At 39.9% G+C, this 12,676-nt stretch overlaps 2 protein-coding genes across 4 annotated transcripts in view; one reads left to right on the top strand and one right to left on the bottom strand.

The window, feature by feature from the left end:
* The window catches only part of ptprea (protein tyrosine phosphatase receptor type Ea), a 52,103-nt gene extending 48,745 nt beyond the window's left edge, over positions 1 to 3,358 (bottom strand). For 2 of the 3 annotated variants that reach the window (XM_079656889.1, XM_079656891.1), the window contains exon 1: positions 3,208 to 3,358. The gene's annotated coding sequence lies outside the window, so the exon portion shown is untranslated. Of the gene's footprint in view, positions 1 to 3,043; positions 3,112 to 3,207 lie in introns of all 3 variants that reach the window. The other variant, XM_079656890.1, reaches the window with a different exon arrangement.
* A 1,869-nt stretch (positions 3,359 to 5,227) lies between these two features.
* Positions 5,228 to 8,141, top strand: clrn3 (clarin 3). The gene is made up of 3 exons (XM_079659464.1): positions 5,228 to 5,617; positions 6,169 to 6,357; positions 6,988 to 8,141. Exons 1-3 carry the CDS (start codon positions 5,386 to 5,388, stop codon positions 7,263 to 7,265), a joined length of 699 nt encoding a protein of 232 aa, XP_079515590.1. The 5' UTR covers positions 5,228 to 5,385; the 3' UTR covers positions 7,266 to 8,141.
* Positions 8,142 to 12,676: the final 4,535 nt, after the last annotated feature.

Below are 12,676 nucleotides of genomic sequence, written 5' to 3'. Positions count from 1 at the left end.
TAGGTCTGACAGAGACACACCTTCTTAGTGTCACTGAGGTCCCACCTCTCTCTGAGGCTGCGGGGGTTTCCGGATCCTTTCTCCCAAGCAGGAAGCAATACATCGCTCACAGGCTCAGTTTCTGCTTTCCCTGCTCACTGCTGCTATTCTGGCAAAGTGTCCAGTCTTAGTTCAGAGTTTCTGTTTGACTACAATGTCACATCAATTACTGGCTGAACACAACTCCTCCTATTACTCATTGCTTTCTTTTAAATCCATTTGAATGGTTAGATGAGGAGTTAACATGTCTTCACTCTGCTTGAACAGTAATAGGTTTTATCGTTAATAAATAATGTAAGCGTGATGCCAAAATCCAAAGGATGACTGCAGGGTTTGCATTCTGTAGCACTATCCGCAAGCACAAACAAGCATACGGTTGCAACACACTGCAGCTTAATTTGTTTTAACAAGCTCCCACTAAGGAAAAAGAACAGGTCAGATGCTGTTTGTATTAAAAGTAAGATCACTATGAAAGTCCTAATGTTTTATTCATGAGCCCCTCTCCAAGGCTGGCTAAAACTATTTCTGCCAGCAAGGATCTGACACGTTCTGGGTCAAACCAGGCACATCACTAATTGTCGGGACTTTATACCAATTAGTTCCTTCTCCGCCTATTTGAGAAAAAAGTGTACTTCCAAGCAGAGTTTAGTTGATGTGGTTGCAGCCTCAGAGAGTGCGCAGCACAGCGTGTAGTCTCACAGTTTAAAAAGTCAGGCTCTGAGTGTTTCCTAGACTCAGAGAGAGGTGGCAGATACAGAGATAGAGGGTGGGCGAGCTTCAGGGATTTACTCCAGGCTGGCAATTTAAAGTTTATACCCAGAAAGCTGTTAACTCCAGGTATGCACAATTCGTGACTCTCCACCTCGCTGTGGATGTCATTAATCACCACATCTGTTCGTTTTACACAGTGGCACACCCACGCACCAATAACAGGCACCTGACAAGCATACCAATATGCCTTTTTGCAGGTCTAACTATAGCAGACAAAAAGAAAAAAAATAACATCTTGGCAGTGTGATAAAAAAACAATTAAACGCAGGTTGGAATAGCTACTGCAATTAGAAACCTGTTGAGTTTTTGCTCCATTTTGAAATGTAGAATGTGTAAAAACAACCTTCTTTATCACAGTGAAATCATCGCGCAAGATATACTGCACAGTTGATATTCTTCTCCAGAGGCCTGACAAGAGTAAGACATTTAACTGGAGGCAAATATAAATTGAAACGAGATAGAAGCCGAATCAATCTGCACACAGCACTCAGCAGTTAAATGTTATTTCTTCCTGCGTCCCACCACAGTCTCATTTGTCTCCAAGAGCGATTACTATTTATTTATTTCAATGAATCCTTATTAGCTTCTGCCAGAGTAATTGTCCTTCTTCCAACGACCTGTGTAACTGATATGGAATTTACACTGAAAAATCACCGCTGTTATATGTAGGACAGAAGAGATAACATAGTTAAATCAAGATGAATGAGGATACTTCTGCATACACTAAATAGTTTAATGCAGCCAGGTGTGTTATAATAAATATGGAAAAATGTTTTTTAACTAGTTATTAAAAAGTGTAATAAAAAGTGGATTGTACTGTATGGCTCCAAATGAATATTATTTTCAATGTTGATTCATCTGTTGATTGTGTTCTATAAAATGTCAGAATGCGTGTGGAAGTGTTTTGCAGTTTTTTCACGATTTTTAGATATTTACTTTACTTTGATGGAGAAGTAAAGATACAACAACATATTCATATTTAAGATGCTTGAATCAGACAATTCTTTCTGGTCCTAAAGAATTACTCAAACTTATTTATATCATAAAATGAGTTAATAGTTGACAAATATTTGATCAAACTTAGGAGCTCTAGTTCTATTTATTTAAGTTAGAATGAAGAAAAGTGAGACTTATTTGAAAATGCTGCCTTTTTCAGTGGAAAGGGAGCAGAACTAGAAGTGACAGCAACCTGTTACACATTTCAGTGAAGGTCCTACAGTATAAAGACAGCGAGGGGCTGAACTCGAAACCCTTGTTTTTGGCTTGTTAGAATTTTGTATTCAAAATAAATAAGGGTCATTTCTTATTATTGTGATAGTAGTTCAACTTTCTATGTTAAAATGTGTCTGTTTTCTCCTCTGTTTATCCTGAAGGCAGCCTTGCTCAGCATGCAACACATGTCCCTGTCAGATGGTCTAAAAAGATTTACTAGCAGAAGAAGAAGAATCTAGCAGTATCTCTCTGATGTTTTCAGTTTCATAATGATGTCTACATTAAAGCGTCTTCAGGAATACAGGCTGTCAGAGTCCTTAAGTTCTCTTGTGGCTGGTCAGTGGAGCACAATGTTGATGATGTCTGGGTTCATTTAACTTTTCATTTCCATGGTCTGATTAGACAAATGTCCGACACGGTTAACCTCCTCTTCCCTTTACCCAGCTCCCTGCCTGTTGGAGACAATCTGCTCCAAGGATGCTGATGTGTTGCTGACCCTGACCTCTGACCCCCCCCCCCCCCCCCCGGGGACAGACCTGCCCTCCCTCTGGAGATGGATATCATGTCCAACCACGACTTAATCAAAACCTGTGAAGCCAACACAACATTAAGCAACCAAAGCAAGAGTCAACATCTTAGTGATCTTACCACATAACTCAAACACCTTGAGGAGACCTCCTACAGTAACAAGTCTTAGCAGATCCATCCATCATATCTGAAGTACCAATATGTTTCCCTACATGTTGAAACCGGCTCAACTGCAGCCCACATAGACAAGCACCTAGTCATCAAATATGAAGCAAACGTTCAAAATCTTCATTGTAATGAAAGACAAACATACAAACGAGAGGAAAAACACGAGGGGAGGACACAAACTCTTGCTCCATTTACCCACATTGACACTGACTGAAGTGGCTGCTGCAGGTAGTAAAACAGAGAGCTCTCAGAATGTAAAAACACGGTAAACATTGCCGGTTTAACGAGGAATGTATTCACGGCAACGTAAAAGCTAAAAACGCACCTGAAATGGGTGAAAATCAGCCGCGCGCTGCTGTGCGTAACGGACAGGTAACACGGCGTTCTGTGTGACTGGAAGAAAAAAAAGGACTTGGAATTTGACGTGTTCTGCGCGAAAATTGAGATGCAAAAGACAGAGCGATGACACGAAGTAATGAGATCACTCACCTTGATGGCACCGACGGTTAGTCCCGGAGCAGACCGGGCTGGAAAAGGCGAGGCGATGCTTCAGTGTTGCCGCCTGTCACCGGGAAGGAGGAGTTTGTGTTTACTCCTACAAAACACAACTGGCTGTCAGCGAGCACGGTCCTCTCTGTTCTGGAGAGGAAAAGGGAGCCACCGTCTGGTCACACACTGTGTTACAACATGTCTGCTTCCTTACTGTAGTGTAGGTGCTCCAGTTTGTCCACAGTTGTTGTAATTGTCAATTTAATTCCTGTTTGAATACAATGCGGAACGTTATTTGTCAAAAACAACCTCACTGATAATTATGATTTGAATGAGTTTCTTACGATTTGAATCATTGTGTGTAATGTAATGTATCATTGCTTCTTCATAACTAAAGTACCACACTATGAAAAAAGAATGTAAGTTATGAAATAAAAATGTAAAAAGTTAAAATGATTCTTTATCAAACGTGATCTGTAGGACTTTAATACAATTGTAAATTAAAAAATGGTTAGGACACATTATAATCGTCCATTCATACATTTTATTATGTAATGTATGAAAGTCATGTCTGACAGTGTTTTTCAAAGTGGGGGCCCCGACCCCCCGGGGGGCCGACAGGGGGCGCCAGGGGGGTCACTCAAAGTTTGAGGGAAACAGGATTTTTTTTTTATTTAAGTTTGATTTTTTTGTTGTTGATGTTATTAATAACTACATATCTATCAATCTATGTGTCCTTTGATGCCAATATTTTCATATTTTTGGTTTTTGAATCACACGACCGCCCTTCAAGCCGATCAGAATCGAGCTGCCGCTACTGCGAGTGAAAATCTGCTTAGCTTTTGGAGCAAGTGAGAGCTAGTGAATGTTTGTTGTTGTTGAGGAAATATTATTTTGCAAAGCACTGGAAGGTAGGACCACATGAAGAGAAATGTTCCAAGTTTTAGATAAGTACATCATCTCAAACGGACTTGACAGGTCTCGTTGTGTGGGTGTATGTTCAGATGGAGCAGTGGGGCTATGTCAGGCAAAGAAAGCGGAGTGACAGCTTCGATCAGGCAGAAGGCCCCAAATGTAGTGGCAACGCACTGCATGTTCCATCGGGAGGCACTTGTAGACATCATTTAAAAAAAAAATTGCAACAGGGGGGTCCCCGCCAGAGGATAATGCTATATGGGGGTCCTTGGCATGGCAAAGTTTGGGAACCCCTGATGTATGAAATACATTTTTATAAACATGTTGCTAAAATGATGAACCTTTTCTTATTGTAGTTACATCTAAGGAAAGAGGATTTATAGAAGCATTTCATAAAAGCATAGACACATTGTCTACCATTAACAGGAACCAGGAAGTGGTGGAAATCCCGCTGGAAAAGAGCGCACTCTTCCTCTCCATAAGTCAATGGCACCAACACTATCACCAACACTATCATTTTACACCAAGAGGTCAGTTTTCTCTGTGTTTTTCCTCTTTATTAATCAAACAAGGTCGCCAATTTTAACTGAAAAATAATATCTGTTAAAAACAATGTTGCACTTTTAACATTTCTAATCGTGAACCAACCCTGATATCTTCTATGCAATAATAACAACCCCTTATCATGGCTTTATTACGTGATTATATCACTCACATGAGATCATGACCATTCGACTTCCAGTAACTCTTTTTAGGGAGTCAGGTAAATAATTAATCTGCGTTATGTTTTATGACCCTATAATTTGAAAAAAGGACTTTGAACCCAATATTGTGAACGTGGTTCCCTCAAAGTGTGGGTGTCTCTAAGAACATTTCTTGAATGTATTTCAGGCAAGAACTGAATCAGCTTTGCTATATTTTTATTTTGTATCAACTGTTAGTACTTACAATTAAGAAAATAATTTGAAAATATTTCTCAATCATCGCAGACCATTCAGATAACAAATATGGCCACAGATGACGCAGGGAGGAAACTGCTGTCTCTTCCATGACAACCAGCTCTGTGTTTTCTTTGCTAACCAAAGGTCACTGCCATAATCAAGAGATTTTATGACCAGCAGTCCACTCCACCCAGGAAGGTAGCTCATACCCAGAGTCTTTAGAGGATCAGGGGGTCCTAATCTGCTTCTCAGGCTTCATCCGAGTTTTAGAGACGAGACGCCGGGATTTAGATTGAACTAGTGCAACTGGAATACAGCAATAATGCCTTCCATTATGAAGATTCTGCTTTTCTTGTCCAGTGCGCTGGCTACCTCCCTCGCTGTTTTAGTGTTGGGATACTCCATGTCAAGACAGTGGGCTGAGACCACCATGGAGTGCACAAAAACTGGAGATATCTTCACCAATGGGAGTGCTCTGATCACTTGGAAGCTTTTTGAGGGGGATTTGAAAAGAGACTATTGCCCCTTGTTCGGAAAAGCAGAGACATTTGAAGGTATATATTCTATCCCTTAAACATCTCTCGAATCAAGCCATTCCTATACTTTTGATTTGATTTTCCTTTGTTTTAACTGTCTCTGAGATGTTTGCTTACAATAACAACACTAACAATACATCGAAAGAGTTCCACAGCAGCATGTCTTTCTTGAAGCAGTGCCCCACTTTCTTCTGTCTAAAGTATTCTCAAAGGTCACCTATTATGCAAAGTCCACATTTTCATTTCTGTTCTACATAAAAATATGTCCCATCTGTGTAAAGAAATTCTGAAAGTTTCAGAAAAAAAGATTTGCTCACTTTTTGTCCTGATCCATTTATATAAAATCCTGTCTGAAAATGATCTGATCAGATTTTGGCCACTTTATGATTTCATAACGATATTTTGGCTTGTGTAACCATTAGCCAATAACCAACCAAGGTAACCAACTTGAACATTGCTGCTAGCCAGATTTACATGCAGTTTGTCATATAGTGCAGTGCATTCAAGGTGTACTTAATTACATTAGCCCAAATTCATGACTTTGTACATTGTGATTTTGTGTGTTTTAGTGATTCCTAAGTTGGTGGAAACAGGAGAAGTTCCCTCTGTGGTCCTTCACGCTTTGGTGTTGTGCCTGTTGGCCCTGTGTCTGCTGTTTTCTGCCTGCAGCATCCTTATCTCCCTGTACAACAGTGTCAGCAACCCATATGAGACCTACATGGGGCCGATTGGCTTATATGTCTGCAGCTCGCTCAGTGGTAAGTGACACAAAGTCAGAGCAATAAGCGTCGAGGAGTTGAGGCCCCTGAGCAAAGCTGGGGAAAGTGATTCATGATTTATTGGTGGTGATGATGCTTACTGTGAGATTTAAAAATGTTATTTTCATTTTAATAATACACAGATAATATCTTGAAAATAATCCAGTTCCTTGTCAATAATATCCATTTCACTTATTTCTCACTTTCCCAACACCTCATACACAAACAAGTGTAGAAAGAAAGGAAGAAAAAAGAAAGAAAGAAAAGACAAACAAAAAGACCAAAAGATCAAATCGCTACAAATGTAATTCCTCAAATCCGCCATTACACATTTTTTACTGTAAAAACAGAAACTTGCCCAACAAAACATTGAATAAAAATAAGCAGGTAACTAGAGATAAGGAACATTCATAAAACACACACACACCCAGATAAAAACATGTGTATGTATAGGCCTTTCTACACAAGTATGCAAAAACATACAAATCCATATATACACTTACAAGAATATAAGGATTTTCTATGCATTTTGATATTGTACATTTATTTTAGCCAACATGTTTGTGTAGAAACATTTCAATTTGATGGAATTCCTATCAGGTATATCATGTTTCTCACTTTCTCTTGCAGCATGTTTGTCTGTATTGGTCCTCATCCTATTTGCGGTGAACCTGACAGTGACCAGAATGGCAGAGAAGTTAGTAAAGCACTCGGCGGGAATGACTCCAGCAGACCTGAGGAACGAGTCGACAGAGATGATGCTCGGATACTACCTGGTCATCCTTTACACAGTGCTCTCACTGGTAGCCATCGCTATGATCTACATCTACGACCAGGCAGCCTACACACTCCGGAGAGAACAGCAGAGGCCTACAGAGGACGCCCCCAAGGAGATCATGATGTATTAGTGGCCTGCCATGGAGACACATTTCAGTGACATTTATGAAGAATTTCTGGAGTAACTCACTGCAAAACAGAAAATCTACAATACCCAATGACATGTTCTGTGTGTTATGTAAAAAAACGAATTAGATTAAATCTTACTACCAATGATTTAAAAGTATTACATCCAACTTGTAACCTGTGGTTTGAAATGTAATGTTTTAGATTTGCGGGAAAATGGACAAACCCCAACAACTATTGAGATTAGAATTAAATCATATTTGGGGGTTCAATGTAAAAGTTACATTTAAATAATGGTGAGAGAGGTTTAGGAGAAATATGGGAAATAGGCACATGGGCTTCACTGATCTCTACTGCCCTCTATCTCTGAGATGATGTCAATGCAGAAATATATCTCGTACCACAATTTTAAGACAATACCTTTCCATGAAACAGGGGGGCTATAGAATAACAGTTTGCATATTTTCTTGTATTTTCCTGTTTAACTATGGGTACATTTTGTAAAATGGTCTGACTTAAGAAAGAATGTAAAGATCGTTTTCACAGGCCTATATCTTAAAATATTGAGAGCACTGAGAAAAGACCCACACTTTGATTCTGAACAAATGGAGAGACCAGTTGTTCCCAACAATCTTTTGAGATGTGACCCAACCAGTCAGCATCTTACTGTAAGTATATTTTCAAAACACTAGCTATCCTGTTTCAAATGTCTCAAGTTTATTTGAAATGTGATGTGTTGTAAATTTACCATTTCCACCATCTGGAAAGACAGAAGCTGGATGTTTCAACTATTTATCTAATCTAACTATTCAACTGGTGAGCAATCTGGTCATAACAATAAAGCTGATTGTAATAAATGGTTGAATTACCTCCAATTCAAATATTGCCACTCCACTGGTTATCCATTACCTTTATCCAACAATTTCATTCAAAGTGTATTCATTGTTTGACTGTTTAAAGATTCACCATTTATTCATTGGTTTTCACCTCTTTTTTTCTTCTTTTTTTTTTTTTACTATTTTCTCACTTTATACCTTATTTTCTCTGACATGTTCTTAAGTCAAAACACAGCATTATAATTAGTTAAAATATGGGGGGAAATATGTATTTCTTCTTAGTTTCAAGTCATGGCTTCTGTAGTTTGGACCTCTCTGCTAACTAGTTTTTTTACACACTTTATCACAATACTGTTGATTTTCTCTACACTCTTTCCAAGTACTGTATCCCATAGGAACTGCAGAGGTTCCCCATGGATTACTTTACTTACCTTCGTCGATTCATGGCTCATGGTAGCGGCAGTGCTTAGCTCTTTAAACCGAAGTCATGCATTGCAACTGTATCCACTTTCACGTGGGATTTATTTGCAAAAGCCTTGAAGAGAGATACACATAATTAGAGATCTATTTAATTCATTTCAAACGTTTTTTTTTAAATAGAAACACAAATAGGCTACTGCTGACATGTATATTGATCAACACAAAGCTTGCTGAATGTGTAGAAGCTGAGATAGTTCTTGCTGAGAACCTATTGTCTCCTGGACCTTCAGACGCTCTCACAGCTGTATTTCACATGACTGTGTTGACATGAGAGCAGAGCGAGGTGTCCTCTTACCATTTCCCGTGTCCCATCACTCAGAGCCTAAAGTCTGTTTGGACATGCCCTTCCCAGCACCTCTCAGCCCCGCAACGCCTTCTACCTGCCTTCAAAAGAACCACTCTTCCTTCAAGTCTCACACTTCAAGGGACCTGTGGAAGGATGCAGCAATCTGCTTTGTGGTCGTCAGTGTGAATATGTATTACATTTCTGAGGATGTGTGCTTTCTTCAATGAATCAAAAGCATTTCAAACTCCAGCACGCCTTCTGAGGTGCAAACGTTTCAGGACAGAAAAAACACTTTTATTCTACTAAGACCATTGAACTACAGAAATTAATATTCAAATATTAACATTTATCTTCTCGCCAAAGTCCTTCTGTCAAGATATTCATGATGCAGCCTGATGCGTCCCTTCAGCTGTGACGGGGCTCAGTGTGAGGCCGGGGCAGGTTGTATTCTCCGGAGGAGGCCACGTCGAAACCTGTTTCAGTGCAAAATCGCCTGCTGTGAAATTGATAAGCTCTTCACCAACACAGCATCAAACTGTCAACAATTAGAGAGACCCTCCTTTTTTATTTAACACCCTTTGAAATTTGAAATTGACCTGATCAGACTGCAGCGAGTCACTGCAGAAGAGATATTGTGGAACAAGATACTAAAATTGAACTTTACTTGACTTCTAATATAATTATTTAAAGGTATTTGGGAAGTGTATGAAGTTCTCGTCCCTCTTTAGCCAACATAAGACATAAAAGGCCTCTCATGGACATGAATACAATTATTTTCATGTTGTCAAAGATCCTCAGATTCTCAACATCAACCTGTTAAACAGTTTCTGGGGGAAAAAGTTACCTATCTATTACCGATCTCCTCCTGCGTGCACTGAAGTGTGAAAAGCTGCATTTCTTTTGAGAGATGCTTCTCGCCGTGTGCTGTGCAAACATTGGTAGAATAAAATCAGAAATGGACAGTAATCTCTTCCTCTCTGCCCACTCTCTGTCTCTGGGCTCACCAGAATGGATAAACCCGGGATTATGCGTGAGCCCTGAGCCCTGACCACTCACTCTGTGTGATAGGATTAAAGCGGAAACTTTTGTACCTGTGAAACCTTATCCTCTCAGGTCCCGCATTACAGAGGCCTGTGAAACAGACACCTCCAGCTGCAGGGCAGGGGGGGCACACGTTCAGCCATGTAGAGCCCACTGTGGAGAGGCATTGTGAGCTGGGGGAAGGGGTCTGGTTTTCTTCAACCTTTGGGAGTTCATTTCACATTGAAAACAATGTGACAACTGAGAGGTTTGGGAAGGTGTATATAATTAGGGGGTTTCTACAACATTTGTTCTAACACTTTCACAAACACATTACCACCCTAAATACATCAAGTCCACTGAATACAAGTACACTACACACCTGCTAACTCAACAGAAACATTCCTCAGAGAAAAAGCTTAAGCCTATCAAATGGAAAAGTGCAACCATGCCCCAAAGCCTTTTTATTTGATGTCCTTATCACTACTGTAGGACCTTCTCCCTCCTCACAGTAAATAGGTGTGTGTCCCTGATGTAATGAACATTTATGGCGCTGCTGTTTGGCGCCGCGTCTTAGCAACAACTGTGATACAGTACATTACACATTTGACATGCATCACACTCAATGTGTACTGTTGTTAAAGGTTGTTTGTATTTTAAATATTTCCACACTTTACTTTTTCATATTTTAGTATGTTTTTAATGAGAAACTATTCACTCTTGATGATTTGGATGAAAATATGGTTTTCAAAATCAGGCAAAACCTTGCATTTTTCAAAGCAAATATAACCGTGAAAAAACTGAAATAAATAAAAGATGCACTTTTTTATCATTGATTGTTTGATGTGTCTTTAAATTCTTATATTAATACCAAATATGTATTTTAATCAGATCTTTTTTCTCGGTCAGTGAATGAGGCAACAATGAATTTCCCTGCAATCTCTTCTGGTAACACTCTCCCGCACACCAATGAACATCCAGGTGCCAGAAATTAATATTGTGGAATCGTACAAGTACCTGGGTGTTCCTCTGAACAATAAACTGGACTGGTAAGACAACTCTGCTGCTCTGTACAAGAAGGGACAGAGCAGAGTGTACCTGAGGAGACTGAGGCCTTTTGGGGTGCAGGGGTCCTTCATACAGACCGTCTATGACTCTGTGGTGGCATCAGTACGGTGGCTGAGAGGTGCAATCGACAATTACAAAGTGTGAACCACTTTAACAAAGCTTGAGACAAATTTAAATTTTATAAAACAAATGTACATTTTATAAAACAAATTTACCTTTTTTAAAACAAAATTACATTAGCAAAACTACGGAGCCCTGGAGGGTCCATAGAGAGAAAAATAAATAAAACGTGGCCACCTTTTAGTTTCTCGTTCGCACAAGATAACTTCTCGTGCGCACGCTTTAGCAACTCGTGCGAACGAGTTACTAAAGCGTGCGCACGAGTTAATAAAGCGTGGCCTCGTTTTTGCGTGTGTGTCTGTGTGTGTGCGTGTGTGTGTGTGTATGGGGGCATTTGTTTATGATAGTATTGTTCGTTCCGGTGCACTCTGGCAGGACTGTAGCACATCGAGATTAAGATTAAACAAATTTCTTTCACTTGGAATACACATATAAGTATAACTATGGAGAACCAGATTTGTGTAAATTACTGTTCGTGGTCATTTGAAAACAAATGCCGGTGGTGTCGGACACACAGAAACACACCGAACACGCACACAGAGCGGAGCTGAGCGCGCACACGCACACGCACACGCACACACACACACACACACACACACACACACACACACACACACACACACACACACACACACACACACACACACACACACACACACACACACACACACAATCACACACACACACACACACACACACACACACACACACACACACACACACACACACACACACCAGGGTTTCTCTGACCGGCTGAGAGCGCGTGCAAGTGAAAGGGACGGGGTTAGCAACATTTGACCAATCACAAACATGGAGACGCGTGCTGACAGCGCAGCGTCATACTTCATGAATGAATAGTGTCAATAGCAAATCCTGCTTCGTAGTACAGGCCACTGGTGCCGCAGAGATTTCATAAAGTGAAGGAGGTTTTCCTTCTATAAAACAGCTGTGGGCAGCAGATACTGTGAGTCACGGACAGGAATCCCTCAATTTAAATAAAACGAGGCCACGCTTTATTAACTCGTGCGCACGCTTTATTAACTTGTGCGAACGAGAAAGTAAAACGTGGCTACGTTTTATTTATTTTTCTCTCAATGAACCCTCCAGGGCTCCGTACAAAACACTTTTACCAAAGAAAAAACAATTTAACATGAACAAAAACAGACAAGACAGCTAGAGACAAATGTACAAGTGTCGAAACACTTTAACATTTGCCGAAACACTGATGCCACCACAGAGTCATAGACGGTCTGTATGAAGGACCCCTGCACACCTGACCCTAGACAAGCACACTCACACAACAACACAGACTATAACGCCTGGTTAGCAATACTACTGATGTGAAATATATATACCGTAAATACTATGCAATATATACTTCCACCTTTAATACTTTGCCCTGGCTGCTATCTCAAAACTGTACTGGTAATGGCTATGTATTTTGTAAATTGTGTTATTTCTACTTTTATTTTTATATTTGGTATGCTTCTTAATTATATTAAGCTATATTTGGCTCTTTACTTCCTGTAACAGTGTAAATGTTCACTCTGTTGAACGAATAAAGGTATTCGGACTCTGATATGTATAATATGAAAAATGAACCAGG

The sequence above is a fragment of the Notothenia rossii genome (genome assembly GCF_949606895.1).
Source record: "Notothenia rossii genome assembly, chromosome: 11".
In the NCBI taxonomy this organism is placed as follows: domain Eukaryota; kingdom Metazoa; phylum Chordata; class Actinopteri; order Perciformes; family Nototheniidae; genus Notothenia; species Notothenia rossii.
The sequence above is the reverse complement of the archived record's forward strand: the minus strand, read 5'-3'. Positions and strand labels throughout refer to the sequence as shown.